Here is a 24,410-nt window from a genome sequence, read left to right as displayed (position 1 = left end):
CGGCCATACTGGGTCAGACCAAGGATCTGTCAAGCCCAGTATCCTGTCCTCTGACAGTGGCCAGTGGCAGGTGCCTCAAAGGGAATGAACAGACAGGTTATCATCAAGTGATCCATGCCCTGTCACCCAATCCCAGCTTCTGGCAAACAGAGGCTAGGGACTCCATTCCTGCCCAACCTGGCTAATAGCCATCGATGGAGCTCATGAGCTTGGCTGGGCTAGAAGTAGCTGACCAGATTAGCCAACAAAGTCCTGTCTCCTTATATCCCTTCCGTGGCCTTCTGTCTCCTGGATGGTGACTCACTGGGGAGCCCAGTGCCACCACTCAATATGCTGTCTATGTTTGCAGGGGAGCACAGTCCTGTCCTATAAGAACGGGCTCCCTACCTCACTGTTCAGGACTGGGGAGCAGTGGGACCTGCCCAATGCCTGGCCTCCACTGCAGCATATGGTGATTGCAGGTAAGGATGCTGCTGTGCTCATATCCATAGTTTGCAGGACAGGAAGCCCATTGGAAATTTTGCTGTGTTTGGTATCAGGCCTCCAAATTGTTTTAGGACCTGCCCCTTGTTTCCTTGTACCTTGTCTCAGCTGTGCTGCAGCTCTGGGTATTGCATTATGCCTCTCTCAATCCCTGCTTTCCACTCTGCTGCTGCTTTGTAGCCTGGTGGATTGATCCTGTTTCTGTGGGTTTAGTTCCTGACTGTGCAGCAGCTGCAGGTCAGGCTGGGAGCTCTGCTGTGAGCCCAAGTGTCACAGTGCCATCTTGGTTTGGGGGAGACTCTCCCACTTGGGCGTTTCCCAAACTGCTGCTAGAGCAGGCCATCCAGCCACTGATACTGCTTAGTGGAAAAGCCAGGGGGCACTGATAACCCTCCTCACCTCTGCTTGAGAGTCCATAAGCCCGAACGGCCTTGATCTGTGGCCTTCACTCGGGCAAAACCCATCAGGTTTGGGTCCAACCTGTCAAAGCCTGCTTTTGGAGGAGGTGGTGGAGGAATTGTACAAAGCCCCTGCCTCTGCCATGCTTGCGGGGGTGGGCTTGAGCTCCAGTGAGGGTTCTAGTGTCACCTCTTGCAGGGATGGACAGGCTAGTGTTTGCAGGACCAGGTCCCTGACCTTCTGGCATTTATCTGTGTTGATAGGTTTGGCCAAGTCCAGCTCCTCGAGAGCCAAAGAAATTGCCTTTGACCTGGCCCAGAACTGGGTCAGAACCAACTTTGCCTTATATAAGAAGTACCAGGCCATGTTCGAGAAGGTAAAGACATTGGTGGTCCCGGACAGATAGGCTGCATCCCCTGCGGGTAGGAGCTTGTCAAGTGGAATTCATGCACACACCCTGCCCTGTGACCCTGGGCAGCTTGTGGTGATTACCTCAGAGTGCCTAGTGCTTGCATGGAAAGAGTCTGGGCTGCTACCCTAAAGGAACCTTGTCTTATTTTAACCTTTTCGTTGTCAGTTTGTATTCAGACCAGCGCCCCAGGTGTGGAGCCACCAGATCTGATCTCGGACAGTTCAGTCTGAGTGGACTTGAGCAGGGGCAAATGTGGCTGATCAGCCACAGGTCTCCCCTATTGTGCTGGCTGGTCTTGTCATTCTGTCCCTTCCCTCCGCTCCCAGTGCTGCTTTCTGCCCCTGCCTGGTGTACAGCTTCCTCTGCCTTAAGCAACTGTGCTCGTGAACACAAAGAGCTGGATTCTGTGCCTGCCCCTCTTTCCCTGGACTCTATGGGGTGGGAACATTCTCGCCCCCACTCTAATGGGGCTTTCTGAATAATGGTCTTTTTCCTCAGTACAATGTGGATGGAGATGGGAAGCCAGGGACAGGAGGAGAGTACCAAGTCCAGGTAAGAGCATGTACTGAAATGCTTCACTGCCTACAGGTTGGGGATGTGTGCTCACAGAATCTCTCACTAGACATGGAGGATGTGCTCTCCTCATGGGGGCGAGGCTCCCCGTTTTGCCTCCAAATTGCTGGGCTGGAAGCTGCTGCTGGGGTTGATCAGTCTCCATGCTGCACATGTGTGTGTAAGCTCCTGCCCTGGATAACAGCATGTGCCTTGCTAATGCTGCATTCTCCCCTGCCAGGAGGGATTTGGCTGGACCAATGGTGTAGTCCTGCAGCTCTTGGATCTCTATGGCGACCGCCTGACTTCTGGCTCCCCCTCTACCCTCTTCAGGGCTTGGATTGTTGCTGCTTGCCTCTTCCTCCTTGACCTGAAATGGTAGGGGAAGTGGTTTGGGCTCCCAGAAGCAGAGCCAGAGGAGACAAGCCCATTATGTACTGAACAGTACCCTGGCCTTGTAACCAGTTAGGGAAGAGAGTGTGTGGGGCGGGGGGGTTCATTGGGGCAGCCACCTCTTTCTCTACCTGCTGGGACAGCGAAGCAGCCACAGGTGAACGATAGCTGTGACTAAAGCCCTGTGCATGCAGCCCTACTGAGCCCCCTACCTGCAATTCTCTCATGCTTTTGCTGTTTCATTAATGTTTATCAAACTGGTCTTTGCTGTCATGCCTGCCTTGGTGGTTACTGGGATAAATAGGGGCCTGATTCTGGTGGAGGTCTGTGCCGAGGCCCCACATCCCCGTCTCAGGACAGAGCGTAGATGTAGGGGCTGGGCATTAATGGTCCCTGATCCCCCTGGTGGTGTTAGCCATTGCACAGGTGACATCCCTGAGAGTGTGTGTGTTGTTTATCCACCAGGGGCCCAGCTCACTGCCCACCACCGATCCTTTTATCCCTTCATTCTCACAACGTTCCCTTTGTGCCACCCGTCCACATCCCCTCATTCAGAGAGATGATGTATAAATAAATAAACTTGTAGAGTTTGTTGAAGAATTTCTTTTGTCTGGACAGCCACTGAGGCTGTCACCCTTCTGAACTCCATAGGAGCAGGGCAGGCGTCTTCCCAGCACAGTGCCTACTGAGAACCCTTTGGCTCAGGGTCCAGCTGGCTGTGGTCCAGAGTGGGGAAGGTGGAAACAACCTCAAGTCTGTTACTCAAAAGGCTTTATTGTTTGCAGTCTGTCTACAACTACTGAAAAAAAGAGGCTGGATTGGCAGCTACCTGCCCCCAGCCTAGGTGAGCAGAGGGAGGTACAAACTAGACAAAAGGAGTGCCAACAGTGGCACTTGTTGGAATTCAGATACCTAGGGTTAAAAAAGATATTTGGAAAATAAGGATTTCAAGGTTATAACAGCAAGGTGGGATTTAAATAGTCTTGTTCTTTCAAGGAATTTTCAGCTGTGTGAAACTTAACTCTTCACTATGCCCTAGAGGAAAGCTGTGGAAATTCCTAGCTGTCAGCTGGGTTTTGCTAACGGGGGTAGATACAAGTAGCCACTTTAAAGGGGCATAAGATATCAAGGGGCCCAATTTCTTAGCCACTCAAAGCACCAGTGCTGTCACTTCCACTTCTACAGTTGGAGCAGCTTCAGAATTGGATAGTATGGGCCCAATGCTGCAAGGGGCTGCACACCCTCTCTCTCTGGGACTTTGAGGGGGCTCTGCAGCTCGCACCATTTGGCCTTTACCTGTGAATTTAGGCTCTGACTCCCCATGAGGCATGCGCAGACAGTTAACTGTAGGCACCTAGATTTAAGAACCAGGCTCTGTATTCTTCTTGCCCTGCCCTCCTGACATCTCCTTTGGGTGAGACACTTTTTAAAGCTCACAGCGTCAGAAGAAGCAGCAACGAATCCTGTGGCACCTTACAGACTAACAGACGTTTTGGAGCATGAGCTTTCGTGGGTGAATACCCACTTCCTCAGATGCATCTGAGGAAGTGGGTATTCACCCACGAAAGCTCATGCTCTAAAATGTCTGTTAGTCTATAAGGTGCCACAGGATTCTTTGCTGCTTTTACAGATCCAGACTAACACGGCTACCCCTCTGATACTTAGCGTCAGAAGAACAAGCCACTGGTTTCATTAGACTGTACCTCGGTGCCTAGTGCATGAGAGAGATCACAAGCCTGGCAGATATAAATATTCCCCCTCATCCCACAGCATTTGCACACCTGGCACAGTTACTTGTAGCTTTACACAACACCATAACCCATGAGAACCTTCCAACCAGGCATCTGGCCTGTGCTGATGCCCAGACGCTGAGGTGGTCAAGGCACAGGAAAGCAGAGAGATGTCTAACATGGATAGACCCCTCACTGCAGTAAATCTGGCAGGACGGTGATGGTGCACATCCTGGCACCTGCAGCAGCCTTGGCACTGTTGAGCATGGCACAAGAAAAGGAAACAAGTCAAGTAGACAGTGGAGCAAACTGGGGTCTGGTCACAGGTGCTGGTAGGATGTACTAGATGTGTCTGTGATGCAGTTGTCATAGTGATGCCCAACAATCTCCCATTTAAAAAAGTGGCAGCATTTAGATAGCTTAGTTCCTTAATCCAACAGCTTCAGGCCTAGTTTGCACTGGAACCCGTGGGATGGTCTTTGGCAGCTCTTCGGTTTTGTACCTTTCAGCCTATTGATAGGTTTCCACTGAAGAATAAAAAAGTCTGTTCTGTACTATTACATATATTAAAAAAAACCCTCTTGGCTAGGCCTCTGTGCCAGCCTTTCTGCACACCTCTCTGTTCCATCTGAGAGTGATTACACCATGCCTGGGCACTAGCTAGGCACATGCCTTCGCTCTTATCACCCATACTGCATTTAAGAGAAAGCGCAAGGCATTTGGTGCAGGCGGAAGGGAAAATGCTACAGAGATTCCACAAGGAATGGCTACAATATGAAAAAATAAGGATTTTGTAACAAAAAACCAGCTTTACAGGGCTGATTTTTCCTATTTTTGTAACATTCCCCTCCTCCCTCCCACTGAAAAAACCCAACTCTCCCACATTTATTCAAATAACAACCCAAAGCTCTCTTGGGAAAAGGGCAAGATAGCAAGAGTGCTGCACCTGGGGCCAGGCCCCTCTAGTCAGCAGGCAGGTTTAACCAACCAGGGCCTAAAGGGCATGACACAGGCAACATCTGCATGGGAGGCAGCGCCTCTGTAGTCAAGATCTTCTTGCTGCAGGCTAAACACCCCAGGTGATGGGGATGGAAATGGCTGTCTGCTGTATCCAGGTGGTGGTGGGGCCTCCAGTTCATCTTGGCACTGTCAGTGGCAAATCCATCTGGGAGAAGAGGAGAAGGCAGGTCTGGAACAGCACCACCGTAAGCACTCCTGGTCCCCATCAATTCATGAACTGGGTGTAGCCCTCTGCTCCAGTCACAATGACATCCATCCAGATCCTCATGGCCTCAGCTGATGGTGCCACCATGTAATAGAGGCGGTCGTGGGTCTTGACGCAGAAGGTAAGAGCTGGGTTGGGACTCTGCAGAGGTGAGAGAAAAACATGGGGAGCTTGTTCCTGCAGTAACTAGGGAGCCAGCTCTTCCCCCAGTGATAGAACCGATTTCCCCCCACACCACCAGCAGCCTAAGACCTGCTGAGGACTTTTCCAACTACAGCTAGTGCTCCAGCAGACAGGGAGGGGAAGCAGTGCTGAGATTCAGCACCATGGTGAGCATTTGCAGCTCCTTTGGTAAATGGGCCTTAGGGAGGCAGTACAGGTGCAGGAAGGCACACTGGTCCTTTATCTTTGTGCCAATGCCCTGTGAGGCACAGAAAGCTGCTGTGCTACCAGTGCAGGACCAGACAAAGCACCATCATGGAACAGTGCTGGGGACTTTTTGCATAACAGCGGAGAGCAACAACCACGCTGACTACTGCCTGAACAAGGCTAGGTCAGAGGCTCAAGCCTGTACACCTGCCTGTCATGTTGCCCAACTCCACCAATCCTAGAGAGAGGGGGCAACCTGCCTGAGGTTCATCTGCCTATATGACATGACACTGAGTGAGCTTCTACCTGTAAAGACAAATCCTAGTCACACTGACATCAATGAAAGCTTTGCCTGATGGAAGTAGGATTTGGCCTGAAGAATGAGGCAGCAGCTTGAATGAATGGAGAAGGGGAAGATGAAGTAATAGGATGTCCTGAGATGATGGCACTCCAGGCACCTGAGATCTGCAGACACAGCCCTGGAGGAGGAATGGCTGCAAAGGGCAGAGATCTCCCAGCACATGGAGAGAAACCCAAAAGCTGAAGCTACTATATTGACTTATTATTCCAATCTACCTGTGTTGTCAGACCAGAACAGCACTGAGGACAACAGGGTTGTGGAGGATGGAGCTTACACAGGATTAAAGGCTCCACTACTGCATTAAACAACCAGCCAGTCTGAGAGCCACTGCAACCTACTGAAAGGAGTCAGGAGCCTGGGGGGCTGTCCCTGGTGCAAACATGGCCATAGCCAAGTCAGATCATCTCTGTGCCTTGACTTCCCAGTTGATAATACATTCTTCCTACAAATCCGGTAAGTAAGGCAGAGTTGTGCTCCTAGAATCAGACCAATCACACAGCACATTCCTGAGCACAGAGAGTGGCAGTATAAAAGAGGCTCAGACCTTGACACATGACCCTTACCAAGGGCAGAAGGGAGCTGCAGGTCTGGTATCTTCCACTGGCATATCTGTGGCCAGCATTAGGCCACTGGCATAGGATACAAATGCCCAGGGCATTCTCTGAGTCATGCTGGAGAGGGGCAGAGTTTACAGGTGGTACTGACTGGAATTGGCAGCTGAATGGTAGAAACAGCTGTATTCATTGATCTAAGGCCTGGAGCTACCCCAACAATTTAATGTGGATGTTACATTCACAGCTCTCAGTCTGTTGCAGAGGCAGCTTAGAGTCAACGCTAATACTTGTTTGGTGAGACCACAGGCCGTGCAGATTCTGATCACACAAACTCCTTGTTTGATGCACGCATGCCCCAGATATCCTGAGGCTGCTTCCTCAGCACACTACTGCTGAAGAGAAATCCAATCCACCCAAGCTGCTGCCATTTGGAAAAGATACTTGAGAAGCTGAGTGGGTGCAGAGGTGGACCTTAGGGAACCACAGTCTTGAACCCCGCTGGGGGCCTCAGCTGCCCTGGAGTCAGTAGGAGATAGATAGGTGGCACTTTGCATTTCTGCAACCCAGAGTCCAGCCCCCTAAAATTCTCTCCCCATCTTGCTCAGCCCAGTCCTCTAAGTGCTTGTGGTTCCAACTAGCACTTGGATCTCCCCTGCATGAAACCCCAATGGCAAATGCAAGGGATGCTCGTTCATCCTCGTCACAATTTTTTTTTTCACAGTACCTGATGCTACTCTTATCAAAGTTGAAGGGAAAACTTCCTCTAACTATCCTAGGAGCAGGCCCAAAAGCACTCTGAGTGTATGGTGTGCATGACCAACATAGTCCACCCCTAGTCAATCTTGTAATGGTACCCCCCCCACTCCATTGCAGAGAGAGGGTGAGGCTCGGAGGCAGAGGGAAGGAGCCTTAGGCTCCTGCTCCAGAAACAAGTGCAATATAGAAAGAGCCCATTGCAGAGTGTATTCCTGGTGAAACTGCCTTTTGTGCAGGGAGGTCAGAGACTGATGGATTGACCAAGACACTGCATTCCCAGTTAAAAACAAGTGAGCATGCAAACTGCTACAACTAGGCTGGGGACTCAACTGGTCAGGCAAGGTCACACCACCCCACGAAAGAAAAGAATGAGAGGCAGAGACAAGTGCACTGAGACAAACCTCTTTGTGGAAGAGAATGGGGAGAATATCTGCTAGTTGCTAGAAGAAAATAAAGACAAATGCAATTAGAACAGTTCTGTAACCTTGCTCCCATTGGAGCATCTGTTGCAGAGACTGAAACTCTCTCCCCATGTTAATTATGCACCCTAGGAAGCATTCAGCAAATTAGTTGGTTCTGTTAGGGCAGGGAAAGCATTCTGTTAGGCAAAAGTGTTAGCATTTGAACCTTTTACCTCTTAAGTGAATGGCTTAAGTGCAGGACTGAGTGGTATTCCAATAGAGGAAGGAGGGCCCCTTACTCTTTCTTCCCTATTGAAGTTGGTCCATCTTCATTAAATAACTCAACAGTAGGGCTGTCAAGCGATTAAAATAAATGGTATTCTATTGTTTAACTTTTTAAAAATATTTTTGGATGCTTAGTACATTTTCAAGTATATTAATTTTAATTACAACACACTGTACAGTGCTCACTTTATTTTTTATTGCAAGTATTTACACTGTAAAAAACAAAAACATTGTATTTTTCAGTTCTCCTAAGAAATGTAGTGCAATCTCTATCATGAAAGCTGAACTTACAAATGTAGAATTATGTAAAAATAACAATACAAAACACCTGCATTAAAAATAAAACAATGTAAAACTTTAGAGCCTACAAGTCCACTCAGTCCTACTTCTTGGTCAGCCAATCACTCAGACAAACAAGCTTAGTTACAATTTGCAGGAGATAATGCTGCCTGTTTACAATGTCACCTGAAAGTGAGAACAGGTATTTGCATGACACTGTTGTAGCTGGTGTTGTGAGATATTTACTTGCCAGATGCAGCAAAGATTCATATGTCCCTTCATGCTTCAACCACCATTCCAGAGGACATGTTTCCATGCTAATGATGGGTTCTGCCTGATAACAATCCAAAGCAGTGCGGACTGAGGCAGTTCATTTTCATCCTCTGAGTCAGGTGCCACTAGCAGAAGGTTGATTTTCTTTTTTGGTGGTTTGGGTTCTGTAGTTTCTGCATCAGAGCATTGCTCTTTTCAGACTTCTAAAAGCATAGTCCACACCTTGTCCCTTTCAGATTTTGGATGGCACTTAATCCTGGGTTGAGTGCTGTAGCTGTTTTTAGAAATCTCAGGTCGGTACCTTTTTGTGTTTTATCAAATCTGCTGTAGATGTGTTCTTAAATCGAACATATGCTGAGTCATCATCTGAGACTGCTATAAAATATATGCAGAATGCAGATAAAACAGAGCAGGAAACATACAATTCTCCCCCCAAGGAGTACAGTCACAAATTTAATAAATGCATTTTTTTTTTTACGAGCATCATCAGCATAGAAGCATGTCCTCTGGAATGGTGGCCGAAGCATGAACGGGCGTACGAATGTTTAGCCTATCTAGTATGTAAATACCTTGCAGCAACGGCTACAAAAGTGCCATTCAAATGAACGCCTGTTCTCACTTTCAGGTGACATTGTATATAAGAAACAGGCAGCACTATCTCCTGTCAATGTAAGCAAACTTGTTTGACTTAGCGATTGGATAAATAAGAAGTAGGACTGAGTAGACTTGTAGGCTCTAAAGTTTTACACTGTTTTGTTTTTGAGTGCAGTTATGTAATCAAAAAAAATTTGCATTTGTAAATTATACTTTCACAATAAAGAGATTGCACTACAGTATTTGCATGAAGTGAATTGAAAAATACAATTTAAAAAAATATTTTTACAGTACATATTTGTAATAAAAAATAAATATAAAGTGAGCACTGTGCACTTTGTATTCTGTGTTGTAATTGAAATCAATACTGAAAATGCAGAAACATCCAAAAATATTTAATAAATTTAAATTCTATTGTTTTAAGTGTAATTAATGGCAATCTTTTTAATCACAATTTTTTGAGTTAATCACGAGTTAACTACAATTAATTGACAACTCTACTCAACAGTAATTGGGCTAGAACCTACATTGAATCCTGCTGTACTCCAGTGGTTTGGGGTACTTCCCCCAGCAGGGGGGTGAATTGCTGGTTCAAATCCCTTTTGTGCTGGTTGAGATGGGATTTGAAGCAGGCTCCCCTACCTCTCAAGTGAAGGGCTTAAGTGCCAGCCTGGGAGGTATTCTGACACAGGGCTCCCTCAGTCTTTTCTATTGATGGTGGTCCACTTTAACTACATAATAAATGGGCCAAAGGCTGCCTCCATGGCTCTTGATGGTAGCGGGGTTAGAGCACTTCTCTGGGATGTGAGTGATCGGTCTCAGTGGAGGAGGTCTGGTGCCTGAGGTGCAGGCCCTTGTAAATTGACAGTGGACTATACAGAGCAGCTCTTGCTGGTTTAATTAATGAGTAATGGTGGCCATACAAAAGACCCAAATCACTCTTTTGTCCCCAGAGACTAGCCACCCAGGCTGTGACAGAGGTCACTCCCCTTCTCTGCTGAGGGCTGTGAATTGGGGTCTCCCACCTCTCAGGAGAGTCAGAGGTAGGCAAGCCCTGTTTAAATCCCCTCCCTGTCCCAAGGTGACACAGGCCTCCTGAGAAAGGGAGGGGGTTCAGACATGGATGTTCTACCCCAAAGGGCAATTGCTGAGGAGGAAGGAAATCCCTGAGCAAACTCCTGCTGAACATTTGAACCAGACTCTCCAACAACCCAAGCTAGTACCCTAACCACTGGACTGAAGAGTGACTCTGGCTTTTGTCCTGTCCTGAAGAATAGTTAAATCAAGTGGAACAACTTCAAGAATCAGGAAGCCCATGAGCACTACATACACCAGTGACCAGAGCCCACATCTGGGCTAGTGGAGAGCTCTCTTCAAACTGCTTCTCCACAGACCAGTGAGGGACTTGAACCAGCAGCTCCCACACACCAGGCACAGAGGTTAACCACCAGACTATAGAGGGAGTCTGTCCCAAAGAATAGTTAAGCCCAGTAGAACAGCTTCAAGAGGCAAGCATGAGGGAGGTCTCCCACATTCCTGTGGCCCATAGCTTGGAGTACTCACCTGGGCAGTCAAGATCTTCCTTCATATCCCTTCTCCTAACCAGGCAGAGGGGGATATTGAAGCAGGGTCCCCCCCCATCACAGATGAGCACCGTAACCACTGGATAAAGGGGTATCAGATCCATGCTAGGCTTCACCTTTGGAATGCACTCTAGGAGAAACCCCTTCAGTGTGTCAGACTCAGTCTCCTGCTAGGGCAAGCCACACAGTTTCACCCCTTCCTTAGGCTGAACCTGTGGGCCTGCAGCACTCGTCTCACCCCGTGAGCTCTGTTCAGTGAGTTCAACCAAGGCAGAGCCCTGCCAGAGACTCATCAGCTTCTCAGGGATGAACGTACCTCGCCAAGCATTTGCACTGACACTCCCATAGTGTCCAAACAGTTGGCTTGATTAGTCAGCAGGAATCTGCATAGGCAGCCCTGAAGGCAGTACAGAGACCTGAAGCACAGCTCATTCTGGTAAGCCCCAAGCCTAGGCAGGCTGTAGTGAACTCCTGGGTTCAAACTCTGTCTCCCTCTGTTTGTTTGACTTCCTTCCTTGGGCTCTAGGTGAGAGCCCCAACCTCCTTCCACCAGCCAGTTCTTATCGCCACTTCCCCAGTCTTGTCTTCTCCAGCCAGGAAAATGCTGTTCAGGCTTCCCAAGGAGAAGCAGGGACATCCATTTTCCTCTGGGTTGTTGCCATAGCAGTTCCTTGCCACCATGCTCTCCTCAGACATGACTTTGCTGTCTTCTGTGCTCATCCCTGCCGACTTCCCTTGCTCTCTGCAATGAGGCTGAGATCAGAAACTGTAGGTGTGCTGTTTGTAGACGGCAGAATGGAATGGCCCTTGGGCTTCAAGATCTCATCCAAGGCACATCCCCATGGAGTGACCTGCATGGAACTCAATGCAGTGGCCTCAGAAGAATGAAGACCTGGAGCCAGCCCTGTGGGATTTCAGAGTCTGAGTGTTTCACAGCAATGCAAGGGCCAAAGTCCTGATGGTTTTCCCTCAGGCTTGGATTTGATTCTTCTGTGACCCCAGTCTTGAGCATCTGAACCCTGCTCCACTATACCAGAGGTCTGAAAAGTCATTCATTTCATGCAGAAAGCTGTCAAAGTCAGCCAGACACTCCCACCGCAGCCATAGGCAGCCCCAGGGAAGACAGTGCTGAAAAGAGTTCCCCACACGATGCCAGCCTGGAATTACAGCTCAGTGCAAAGTAAAGAGATGTTCCCCTGTTGCAGCATATGGGATGCTCCAATTCTGGCAAAGGCCAACAAGATTTTTCAGGAGGCTCAGGGCCTAGTTACGTGCCTGCTCCTGGAGTCACACTGCCTTCCCTTCAACCCAACAGCGGTGGCAGCTTCTTCGCATTCAAGGGGTCACTGGTGGTTCCACAGTCCTGTGCTTGCAGCAGGCTGCATTATCTTCAGATAGAATTATGCTGGCTGTTGCTACTGCCCCCCTGTGACATGTGCTCCCAGATACTTCTAGATCCATTTTCCTCATTTCCCCATAGCAGACTCCAGCTGAAATTTCTCCTTTGGTGCCATATGAAGGCTGCTGGAATTCAGAGGTGTACATTGGTTGCTATTTTCCCACACTTGTTACTAATTTTAAAGCCAGCCAACAAAACTATAATGTGTGGGCTTAATAGAGGGCACAGTGCAGCCCTGCTTCACCACCCTGCCACTAGCAGCTTTCACAACCTTGGTTTTAAAGTGAGAAATTTCTCCCTTTGTGTGAAAGTCAGGTGTTAAAAACACACTGAGTTTGGCCCTTGGGCCCAGGACTAGCAGCCTGAGGGTTCTGCTGTTAGTACCAACACTAACACTAGAGCACTCCTGGCAGTAAAGGGTTAAAGGGACTCCGTTATGAAAGCAGGGTTAGTGCTTGGCACAGCAGAGCCCGAGGGCGGGATACATACATTTGCTAGGCTGAGGTTGAAAAATCCTTTCTGGATAGGAAGGAGGAGGGGGGAAAAAGAGAGAGAAATAGACAAAGAGCTCAGCCTGCCCTGGATTCAGATACTTTTACGCTTGCCCAGCTGTCTATGCAGTAGGATTTGTGACGACAGGCCTGTGCGTGCAGAGGTCTCCAGTCCGTATTATTGCTCTGGGGAAAGCTGCAGGAAACGAGGTCCTAGAGGTAGTTCGGCCTGTTGCCCACTCACTCCTGGAGGGCCAAGACTGCAACGTCCAGGGACATCCTAGCAGCCCAAGTGCTAGCATCATACTGTCTGTCAGACATTTAACTGCCTCCACCCCCCCACATGCTAGATTGGTCTCTCTCAGCAGACAGACAGGGGTGCTTGCTGGAGTTCCCCTGCAGATATGAGGGAGATGGCTCAGACTAAACTAGAGGATTCAGCGCACGGTGCTGGGCAAGCTGCCCTAGCACAGGCCTCCATGTGCTGGGAGATAACACCCCTTCCCAGCCATGTCCAGACCCCATGCCAACTGAACCTCTGGCAGACTCAACCACCTCTGGGTGGAGAGAGCAGCAGTGACCTGGACAGTGGGCAGCACTAAGTCCATTTCTGGCATCTGGGCCACTGGCCGCAACCTGATTTGGACTCCAGGAAGCTCTGGCATTAACCCACCCCACCCATCCCTGGGGGTGGGGGAGAGGCTCGTAGCACAGGCTGTGCAACTGTCCTGTTGGCCCAGAGCGGCACATCTTCTGGTGCCAAGGGTCTGGGCCCTGCTGGTTACAATGGGGTGAGTCGGGGGTTTGTGGGACATCTGTGGCTCCCAGGGGCCCACGACACATCACACTCCTGTGACTTATCACTGGGGTGGGCATTGTGATGCAAATGGGCTTCATCATGGAGCCCTGCTGCCCCAGAATGTCTATTCTTGCGCCCCAGTGCTGCAAGGCGGTGCTTGCACCATTGCACTTTAGAGAACCCCCCCCTGCCCTCGGACAGCATTAACCAGTGAGCCCATCCCCTTCCCCAGCCCACACCAGGGGCAGGGCCAGGCCTCACCTTAGCAGCACTGCGGAGATGATCATAATAAACCTCCTCTATGGCTTGGAAATAGATCACTCCCTTGAGCTTCGTCTCATGTTTATCTGCATGAGAGAGAAACGCAAGGCACTGTAAGCACCAGGCTTCACAGAGAAGGAGGCAGCAAGACAAGAGGGTGGAGGCTGGCTCCCAGCTGGAACTGAGCCAGACACCACATGAGTTAGCTAGAGCCAGTCACGGCAGGAGAGAGAGTCCTGAGAGACCCTGTCAGTGATATGAATGTGATGAGACCTTCTGAGGGCTAAAGGGTCAAATACACCACTGGTGGCGGTTGGGTGGGGTGGGGTATTTGTATAGAGACTGGGGGCAGTCGGGCAGCAGTGGGGTGCTCTTACCAACATAGTAGGAGACTGTGCGTTTCATACGGTCGAAGACAAACCAACGCTTCTTCCAGGATTTAATCTTGCCGCCCATCTTGACCAAATAGCCCTTGCACATCTTCTCCGTCAGGATGACATGATAGCAGGTGTCCACATTGTGGCCTGAGGACTCTATATGTGTCTTCAAGTCGAAATCCTCCTTGCGGATGGGGAGATATCTGGTCAGGGGCCGTGCCTGGAGAAGCAACGCAGCCTGGTCAGTGCCACCCCAATGGCAGTCGCCGCCCTTGAGAGTAAAGGAAGTGGGAGAGTTGAGCACTTAGGCCCCATGGCACTCCTAGCATCCAAGATGCTGCCACCAGCTGTGTCACCCTCGTCTCAAAAGGGGACAAGAGGCCCTGACCTTGTCCCTACCCCTCAGCACCAGATGCTCCAACATCAGACCCAAGAGAACTGCATGACAGGTAGCACCTTCCATGCATGTGAATGCTTGGTCTATGGCTGAAATGGCACCATGCAGCCTCCTTAATACCAGAGACAGATGAAGAAAGGACAGCCCACTCATCCCCTGCTCCACATCCCTCCCCTCACCTGGGAGAAGTGCTTTTCTCGCATCTTGACCTCCTTTTCAATCAGCTTCTGCCGATGAGCCGTCTCATCCTGCAGCCTCCGCTCCAGCTGCTCCCGCCGCCTGCGCTCGTCCTCCAGGGCCTGTCGCCGCAGCTCCATCTCCCGCTCCTGCCAAGTAAAGGACATGGCAAGATCCCCTCTCTGCCCTGCCTATTGCATGCCCAGCACTAGCTGCCAGAGGCATTACTCATGATGCAGGACTTGTGGGTGTGACAGTGGATCGCTGGCAGCCCTGGAGACTGGATCCCCTCTCCCTGAAGGCTTCCGTGTCCCCATAAACAAGAGGGTGAGAATGCTCTGAGTGTAGCTCCCTAGCATTGGCATACAGACCCCACTCACCCGTGACTCCATCAGGCGAGATTTCTCGGCATGGGCCTCTTTCAGCATCTTCTCCATCTCCTCAATCTTCACTGCTTCCACTCCACTGGCACTGCAAGACAAAGCTGATACCATAACAGCTGCAATCCTCGCTTGGGCCAGGAGCCTGGCTGCTCCACACAGGTGGAGAGTGTCTCTTTACAGGAAAGGATGGCAGTTAGGAATCCCATGCTCACTCACCCCTGGGAACTAGTTAGGCAGCAGGGCCAAGCAAACTCCCAGAGCTCAGAGCCAAGGCTAGTGAGCCAGACCTCAGTGAGGGGATGATTTTTCACAGAAAGGGCTCTCAGAGATTAACTGGCAGTGGTATCTACTCTGTGGAGGAGGTGTACGTTTTTGTCCTGAGCTATCACGAGTCCTTCTGCACTTGGACACTGCACCTCCATCTCTGTCTCAGCCACAGTAGGGGCCCACAAACACATTTTGGGAACACATCCCCCACTCAGGGAGACAGCCACCTGACATCCAGGGAAATCTGCATGAGTGTGTTATGGTGGTGCCCGAAGGAAGACAACTCCTGCTCCAAAGGGCTTACACTAATCCAGAGACTATATAGGCCCTGGAACAGCTAATGGAAATTCTCCTTTTGCTCGAGAGGGAGGGGCCTGGATCTGGGGTACCAAACACTGTGGGTCCAAGCCATGGTGCCAACCATGGGTTTTATTGGGGTCTGTTTGCAGTCAGGGATTCATTGTAGAGGGTGACTTGGGGGAATCAAACAGGGCCACATCGCCTGCTCTGCCCCAACCCAATGCCTCTCATACATCTAGAGCTGCCTCTAAATACTGAGTCTGCCATAGGATCACCTCACACCACCAATCAATCATCACAGACACTGACAGAATTAACATGAACAAGCTCTATGGGCTTGTTTTTCTGCCAACACCCTGCTGCAGAGCAGCCACAGAGCCAGGATGGACCCCCAGACAGAATTCATGATTTTACTAATGCCTGAGCTCTGGATTCCTTCCCGAAGAGCATACGCAAGCCAGGAAATTCCCAGCTTGCATGGCTGCTGTGCACAGCCCAGCACAGTAGCTTCCCCGTGAGTCAGGCTCTCATGTTGGGCAGAGCAAGGGGAGCCAGCCTCAAGCTTCACCACGCTCATCCAGCCCCCCAACAATCAGCACGGGGTGGGGGGGCAGTTATTGCTCACTGATTCTGAGATGAGTTTGGGGAGTCTCAGAGCAGGGGAGAGGGGCTGGGGTGTGTGTGTGGGATGGATGATGGAAGGTGGCTGCAATGAAGTTGTCAGAAATGCTTACAAATGGTTTATCTGTCAACCCAGTGAAACTCTGTAGGCTCCTGCACTTATTAACTAGCCCTCCCTCCCCCTGCCCTGACTGACCAGGCTCCTGCCCCAGCACTTAGGATATGTTTACACTTGAGCTGCATGTGTGTGTGGGGGGGGGTGATTCTCAGCTCGAGTAGATGCGCCTGTACTAGCTCTCATCTAGCAATTTTGCTAAAAACAGTGTTTCCACAGAAGTGTGAGCTGTGGTAGGTGCTAGCTGCCCAGAGTAAATGCCCATCAGAGACCTTAGGCACATAGGCACCTTAGGTTCACTGAGCCCCACCCAGTTCACCTCATGTAGAGGCCACTGGACACGCTTTGCTCATTACCAACCTGGCAGCCCTGTGCTGAAAGGCTTTCAGTCCCAAGCCAGCTGGTTGCTCCCTTAAGCCAGGCCAGGCATCTGGAACGTGCTGACGTCTCTCCTGAACAGGGCAGTTTCTCTTCACATCACCTGTTGTCAGGACAGGGACCAGCCCGTGTGCATCCCTCCCCTCCGCAGGCTGCCCAGAGTGCAGGCGCCCGGATTACCTGGACATGTTATCAGGCGAGCAGGCTGAGTTGCCACCAGTGGAGATACTGGTTTCCATGCTGTCTGAGCTCTCCAGGCTGAGTGTGTCATAGGCGTGGTCCATGTCCTCGGCCCGGTGCCCGATGCCAGGGGGAGGATGATGATGGAGAATGGAGTGATGCATGAGCGGAGGGTAGGAAGAAGGGGGGTAGTGAGGCTGCCCGTGCAGGGCTTCCCACTGGGACTGCGCCTCAGCAGCCGCTTTCTGCTTCAGCTCCGCCAGGCGCCGCTTCTGCTCCTCAATCACCTGCTGCCCTGTACCCCAAGGGAAGAAGAACAGAGGGCAGATCACCAGGGGTAAGAAGGGGGCCTGACTGGCTACTGTAGCTATGGCCTGGGCACTGGCAGGCAGCCTTCACTTTGTGCCCAGCACCGTGACTGCCTGGGACTCATGGCTCACACAGGACTTCTGCCATCTCTGGCCAGGAAGGCACGAGTCTGAACTGCCCAGTGCAGCCAGCTGTCATGCACTAAGTCCGCATAGCACGTGATTGGAAATACAAGCATGTGGCCATCTGTCTAAGTGTCCATGTCTACGTGCACACCTATCGGAGCATTAATGACGGTGAGCAGAGAATCTCCTGTGACATCCATCCAAGTATGAGAATATGCACCCTGCTAAGCACCGTGCGTGCCCATTCATTTCCCAGTGCAAATATGCCCCCGTCTTCTCATGTCTACCTGTTCAGCTGAAGGGGAAGCACCACACTAAGTCTTCAGAGAACTCCCTGACCCATGACTCAAACCCCTTTATAGCCCCCTTCCTGCGGCAGCCCCTATGCAGCACTGTGGGAATGTAGAGTAAGTGGGATAAACCTGTGGATTTGAACTGCAACGGTGACAGAGTCTGAAGGCAAAAGGAATTCCCTACTGTGCATGTGAGGAGCCAGGGATAAGCCTGGTCTCTGGGCAGGATGCACATTGCGACCATGCAGCAGCCAAAGAAAAGTCGCTCACCCTGAGGAGTTGGAGACACTGCCACCACTGTGCAGCTGCAGCAGCCCTGTTGCATGGCGACTGCCCAGCTCTATTTCCCATCTGGGAGCTGGCGGCAAGACAGGAATAAGGCAGGTCTGACCACGGGCCACCGATGGCACACCCCACTTCCATACTGTGGTCTTGGATCACTTGGTGGATGCACTGGAAGCTCCCAGTGTGTCTCCTAAAGGGGCTCCTCATCTTTTCTGGACCCATTTAGATGTTACCCCACTCCTCCCTCCTGCCAAAAATGCACATAGCCAGATCCAACCTTCAAGGTTCCCAGCTTGCATGGACCATCCCAGCTGGGCCTCTACCTTCCCCTGGCCTCACTCAGCAGAGGCAGCAAGGGGAGGGTGCATGCATCAGTCTGGCAGGGCTGGGCAAAGCATTCATAGACCAGGCAGCCTGATACCAGATTTGCCAAATCCATACAACCGCTTGCATGCTCAGTGGGGCTTTGGGAGGTGCAGCAGGGAGAGAGGGGCATGCAGGGAGAAGGACCAGGCAGCAGGTTCCTGAAGGCGCTCCAGCTTTTGGCGCTTTGCGTGGCAGGCACAGGCACTGAAAGGCGCAAACAGCTGCTGTCACTGGAGCTGCTGCTGTGGAGGAAGAGGAGGCAGACAGGGTACTGCAGAGCTCATTTGACCAAAGTAGGAAAGGTGTTGGCTGACATGGCCTATGGGGGAGAAAATTGCTAAGGGCTTCCCTCCAGGCTGTGCTCTCTGATGCAGGGGAAATCTGGGCTGGTCAACAACAAGCCACCTGCCTCAGTCAGCACCAACCCTTAATGCCAGGGGAAAATAAGCAGGTTCCCAAGTGCAAGCTGGAGATACCCTCTTAAGGATGCAGCTGGGGATGCTCTTGCAGGAAGATGTCCTGAAAGCATCTGGCCAGTTTATCTGGCGCTGCAAGCAGATGGACTCACGGACACACTGACACCTTGGGGTTGGGTCTGTGCCTCCTCCCCACCATTGGCAGATGGCATCAGGTGTCTTCTTGAACCACACAGCCATGCTGCTGCCTAAGGGGCCAATTCAGGAGTCCTAGCCTTTCCAAGTCTCTACCTGCCACACTGCCTGGCTGCAAGGGCTCTCCTGGGAATGCAATAGCTGAAGATGCACCGTTGGAGCCAGAGGTGAGGGGACAGAGGGGGAAAGCAAGAGACCACGAGAGCCACAGTATCCATGTCAGAGCCAAACCAAATCTGGCAGGCTCCTGGCTTCTTCCTCACCTGCGCAATGGCTCTGGGCATTGCCTGTTCCCTGTGGCTGCTGCTGGGAAGGGTGCCTTTGCACAGGGTTAGCTGACGTTTTAGTCTCATCTACACTGTTATATCAGCCATGCTGCAGGAAGTGGCAGCCCGGCACAGTTACTGTCGGCAGATGGGACCTGCCACATTTCATTGTGTTGCAGGACCATGCTATTGTCTTGCCAATGAACAGATCTCAAGGATCAGAGGGATCACAACCGAGTCGCAAGATGAAATCTGTTGGGAGCACTGCTAGGCTAGCAGCAGGATGCCAAACATGGCTGGGTCTACCACTGATGGGAGTTCTTTCTCTGAGAATCCTGTCAAACTGCTAAAGGCCTAGCTGGGCTCTCCGGCAAGACAGCCTTGTGCACATGGGTCACAGCAACTGCTAGCAACAGCCATGCTGGAGCATGAGCAGGGCGCAGCATGGACAGAGCCTGGGAATTGCCAGCTGAGCTGAGCGCTTAGGGCTAGACAGGCCAATGCTGCTCGTGCACCAAAGCAGCATGTGACAACTCAGTGATGACATCCCTCCACCCATCCGTGAGAGTCCTGACCTCTCCCCCTTCCCATGATCCTTGTGGTCTACTCCAGCTGACTTGACCACTCATATTAAAGTCATCAGATTGTCAAAAGGCCTGATGTGGAGCCTTACTCCTTCATTTCCTCTCCCCCATTAGTAGAGACCATCTCATGCTGGGCATGTTTATGGCTGCAGGAGCCAAGCATCAGCTAAGATATCTTGACTCCTGGGAAATGGGTTCGAATCCCAGCTGGACCCAGCTACTGCTCCAGACTCCAAAGCCAGTGGCATAGGCAGCAGCCTGACACACCCCTTGGAGTGAGAGGGACTTATAGCAACCTAGATGATTCTGTTTCAACTGTGGCCCCCAGGTGTTCTCATCCCCCTCCTCCCCTGAAAAACTGATCCCCCAGCACCTGGGAAGCAGGTGCTGTACATGAGGGGAAACCATAGGCTCAGCTCAGCCTGAGTTGCAGAAGCTTGGGCATCTTTCCCCAGTGGATTTGGATTCCCCCAGCCTGGGCTGGGTACTTGTTGGGAGTGAGAGATCCAGGACCATTCTCACAAAGAGACAATTTCTCTTAAGCCAACTCTCCCTCCACAGGGGGATCAGTGGGAACCCTCCCTCTCCCTCCTCCTCTCGATTGTGAGTGCCACCAGAGCCTCCTGCGTTTGTGACACACAGCCAGACTGGATCATGGTCTGGGCCTGCATCGTTCAGGAGGGCAGAGTAGTAAAAGCTCCAGGCAAAGAGGCTCTTCTGTTGCCAGCTCAGAAAGTGGGTGTTTCTTCTTCTCCTCCTCCTCCTGCATGAGAAAGGCCCTCGGAGTTCCCCAGGCGGGATGTCTAGTGAACCGTGGCCAGCAGAAACACACAATGAGCAGAGATAGTGGTGCAGGACACAGGGCACAAGCAAGGGCAGTACCATCCTGGGAGGGGCAGAGCAACCCCAGCTCCCACAAACTACTCAGCACAGTTTGGAGCATCCCAGTAGGAGCATCTCCTTTCTCATTCCCTGGGCAGGTTGAATCCCAACCCCTGTGGGATGCCCTTGGAGCAGGTACTTACCCTTCTGCTGCAGGGCCAGCTGGCGTTTGGTCTCGATGTCCTGCAGTGTGGCTGCCAGGTTCCGTGGCAGGCTACCTGTGCCATTCTGTGGGTGCAGGGGGCTCTAGGGATGTGAAAAGACAAGGATGAAGAAGCCCGCGTGGGTTATGCCCCCGTGCGATGCCCAGTCCCTGGCTTATGGGCTTAAACTGCAGTAAAGGACCTTAGTTATAAACAGGCTGGCTGATGGAGATATTAACAGATCCACCTGCTGTACTGCTGCGAAAGGGCATCAAGTCAGGGTTCCAGGCTGTTTCTCCCAACTATCTTCCTGCAGCCTAAAAGCCCAAGACCCCCAAAGTCAGTGGATTGGAACAAGCCCCGCCTTTGGGGAATGAGTGCCGATGCTGGTACTGCAGCCCCCTGAGCACATACCTTTGGGGAGGAGCTGCGTCCCAGCATGGCCACGCTGAGCTGCGGGGATGATGCAGACCCGCTCTTTGTGCGTGGGAGGGTGCTGCCGGTGTTGCTGTCCATCTTAGCACGATAGACCTGGACACAAACACAGACATGACTAAAAAGGGCAGATGAAAGGCACAGCACAGGACCCTGTGGACTGGCTGAGGCTTAGGAAGAATTGATGGTTACCAGAGCCATCAGTACCCGTAACAGAGATTCATGGCATTTGAACCACTTCAGCCCTGAAAGAGGCAAAGAGAGGGGAAAGGAGCCCAAATAGCAACAGGAGGATAAAATGAGATTCTGATCTGATGGCAGCCTGGATCTACCTGAAAGATCTGCATCTTTTCAACATAGACATGTGCAGACAGCAGCTACCTGAGGGCCCAGCTTGCTAACAGCAGTAGAGTTAACGCTAATCTCTGTTACGTCCCTCCTTCAGCCCCAGTCCCTCAGCACAGGCTCCTTCCCTACAAGATATTCCCTGATGGCTTTGCTCTATCTTGTTTGAATGTGCCCCATGCTGGCCAGCTGCTGCACAGGGTACAAAATACCCAGGGCCCAGGAACGTGCCCTCTCTGAGCAAACACCTGCCCTTCTGAAAACCAACTCCCACTGTCAAAGTGAGGAGAAACCCTGTTACAGTGAGATTGTGTTTCATTCAAGCTGCAGTGTCTATGACTCACACCTGCTTTCAAAGGCTGAGACAGCCAAGTGAGAGCAAACTGGCCTCTAGGTTGCCTTACACTCTATTCCAATAGCAGAGCCTTTACCCCTGGTGAGGAGACAAGTGTCCCAACCTGGTGCAAAAGCAACTTTTGGACTCATCAGCTGAGCTCCTGTGAGCTGGACTCACTGAGAGTGAGCATAGAGCCCATAAGGTTGTGTTCAGTCACCTCTCTTCAAATCCGAGTACAACGCCACAAAGATGGAATTGCACAGGTACAGATCAAGACTTTCCCAGTGCTGCTCCTCTGGTTCCTTTGCAGAGCCCCAGGCACTAAAGAAGCTTGGGAGGGTTAGCTTTCACTTCCTGGGGTCTGGTGCCTGGGACTTGTGGTATACTGAGGGGGCCTTTTACTGCGGGTACTTCTCTCCACACTCATTAATGTCATTCAACAGGTTATTGTTCCTCAGCTGAGATCAAGGGCTGGTCTGGAACCCAATTAACTAAAGGGGCTGTAGCCTGAACCATCAGTTCCCCAAGGGAAAATCTGCATGAGCAGCTATTGTGATGGGTCTTACACTGATAAATAATCCATTTAATTCATTCTCAATTGGCACTGGGGCTCACAGACTTGCAGTGGAGTAGCTAAAAGTGAACTACAAATCATTTCATTACTTTGATTCTGTGTTCTGGGGAGATGAGCCCTAAATTACACAAGACAGGGCAGGGAGTGTCTCTTTAATGTGTCTGTTAAGCACCATGTGCCAGCATGACATGGCATAAATAATGATAAATAATTCAGCTGATAATTCTCCCCCAAAATTGTCAGTTGCAACACTGAGAGAGTAACAGACCCAGCCAGGCAGTGGGAAATCAAAGCAACAACCAACTTCTGGGTCAAATCCACTGTGGGTGCAAATTGGCTCCACTGATTCATGGGAGCTAAATCAATTGACACTAGCTGGGAATCTGGGTCATACTACCTGTGTCTTCCCTCCATCCAAGCCGGCTTTGGGAGGGGACTCAGAACATCTCTAGCTCGGAAACCCCTTATTATGTGATCAGTCTCACTAATCTAACTGGCTGAGTCCAGCTGCAGCTGGCCTTGCTGCCAACAGCCCCCTCCCCAGGCACCTCTGCAATCCCAACCCTGCACCCTGTCCACCCCTGCAGGGCCCAGAGATGGGAAGCAGATTGGGCAATTACCTGGAACAGCTTTCGAGAAGAGTGAGCTTTAGCAGGAAGAGGAGGAGGGGGGGAGTGAGGAGAGGCAGGGGGGGAGGCCTCGAAGCCAGCCTTGTAATCCAGGGCAGAAAGCTGTACTGGGCCCACCTGAAGCTGCTTCTCCATCTAAGAGAGAGGGTGTGAGAGACAGGAGGGGAGGGATGGAGGATGAAACAGTGAGAGAAAGAGAAACAGAGAAACCCTGCACCATCTCTGCATGCTCACACCAAGGACCTAGATGTGAGGAGAGGGAAACAGAACCCAGTGCTCCCTACAGCCCACCAAGGGCCCCAACTGGCTCTGTCCCCTTCTTCTGCGAATTAAAACATGGGACTCTTCATCTGCAGCCAAACCCCAGCACTGTGCTGACAACAGCTCCAGGAACTTCCACCCCCAACCCCATTATCAAATAGCGAGAGCAGCAGGCACTAACATGAGCACTGGAAAGCCACTCAACCCCAGTCTGCATGGCTTACATCGAAACCAGCTAGATGTGGCAGGAAAGCCCCGTGGGAGCCTTGTGAGTCCTCACAGAGGGGCTGAGATGAATGAAAGACAGCGGGGGACACAGGCAGGGAGGGGATGCACAGGTACCAACACTTGCAATGGGAGCTGTGCAGACAGCTACTCCTGCTAACCCTGGAGCTGCAGCAAAGCAGGGCAACAGTGTAAGCAGGGTCGAGGTTGGGCTGGCTGGGATGGAGACAATGCGTTCTCAAACCCCCCTTGAATCCAGGAGTGTTGGGACAGATTGTTCTGCGTAGATACCCACGGCTTGGGGCTCAAAAAGGTGTCATTCCTTCCCCCTCCACCCACGGTATGCTGCAGGGCTCACAAGGGACCCTGCACACACAGGAAGATGTCAGACATCCCTGGCATAAACACAGTCCTAGGCCATGAACTCTCACCACTTATCAATCCTTCTGCTGGGTCTGCTCCCCTTTGCTGCCAGTCCTACCTCCTCCTCCAGCTGAGTGTTGTGATGAGGGCACTGGGCAGAGCAGGGGAGCAGCACACAATTCTGCTTTGCAGTGAGAGAAGGATCCTGAGAGCCCGTCTCCCTCACCCTGCGGACTGACATGGCAGTGTGGGATGCTTGCTTGTGGGTCAGAGGCCCCAGAGCCCCACATCTGCCTTCCCTTCTGTAGCTGGACACCACCCACCCACACAAAGAGCACCTGGCCCCAGGGGTGAGCCATGCTGTTCCCTCATCACAGCCAAACGAGAGCTCAACATTAAATCAGTCCTGAGGCTTTAGAGCTGGCAAGATGGGCTGGTGTGGTGGCACTGAGGAGGGACTGTGTAGCTGGACCAGCTCTTCCTCTGACCCATGTGCATGTTCTGCACTGCGAGGGATCTGTCTCCACGGATGATTCAGCATTTGCCAAGGTTGCCCAGGCAAGCTAACATAGACTCGTAGGTC

At 51.4% G+C, this 24,410-nt stretch overlaps 2 protein-coding genes across 16 annotated transcripts in view; one reads left to right on the top strand and one right to left on the bottom strand.

Moving 5' to 3' along the window:
- TREH (trehalase) overlaps positions 1–2,829 on the top strand; it is a 30,064-nt gene extending 27,235 nt beyond the window's left edge. For all 6 annotated transcript variants that reach the window (XM_030538299.1, XM_030538301.1, XM_030538298.1 and 3 more), the window contains 4 exons: positions 350–461; positions 1,146–1,258; positions 1,793–1,846; positions 2,088–2,829. In XM_030538299.1, coding sequence (XP_030394159.1) covers positions 350–461; positions 1,146–1,258; positions 1,793–1,846; positions 2,088–2,228 — 420 coding nt within the window. In that variant the 3' untranslated portion in view covers positions 2,229–2,829. The remainder of the gene's footprint in view (positions 1–349; positions 462–1,145; positions 1,259–1,792; positions 1,847–2,087) is intronic.
- A 1,005-nt stretch (positions 2,830–3,834) lies between these two features.
- Positions 3,835–24,410, bottom strand: part of PHLDB1 (pleckstrin homology like domain family B member 1) — a 109,512-nt gene continuing 88,936 nt past the window's right edge. For 5 of the 10 annotated variants that reach the window (XM_030538286.1, XM_030538289.1, XM_030538288.1 and 2 more), the window contains 11 exons: positions 22,970–23,113; positions 21,073–21,189; positions 20,659–20,761; positions 16,795–17,089; positions 14,931–15,021; positions 14,553–14,699; positions 13,977–14,196; positions 13,600–13,685; positions 12,538–12,567; positions 7,636–7,674; positions 3,835–5,335 (listed from right to left, as the gene is read on the bottom strand). In XM_030538286.1, coding sequence (XP_030394146.1) covers positions 5,195–5,335; positions 7,636–7,674; positions 12,538–12,567; positions 13,600–13,685; positions 13,977–14,196; positions 14,553–14,699; positions 14,931–15,021; positions 16,795–17,089; positions 20,659–20,761; positions 21,073–21,189; positions 22,970–23,113 — 1,413 coding nt within the window. In that variant the 3' untranslated portion in view covers positions 3,835–5,194. The remainder of the gene's footprint in view (positions 5,336–7,635; positions 7,675–12,537; positions 12,568–13,599; positions 13,686–13,976; positions 14,197–14,552; positions 14,700–14,930; positions 15,022–16,794; positions 17,090–20,658; positions 20,762–21,072; positions 21,190–22,969; positions 23,114–24,410) is intronic. The other 5 variants (XM_030538290.1, XM_030538292.1, XM_030538291.1 and 2 more) reach the window with 3 other exon arrangements.

The sequence above is a fragment of the Gopherus evgoodei genome, chromosome 19 (assembly GCF_007399415.2).
Source record: "Gopherus evgoodei ecotype Sinaloan lineage chromosome 19, rGopEvg1_v1.p, whole genome shotgun sequence".
Classification (NCBI taxonomy): Eukaryota; Metazoa; Chordata; order Testudines; family Testudinidae; genus Gopherus; species Gopherus evgoodei.
This window is presented reverse-complemented; position numbering and strand designations above follow the sequence as displayed.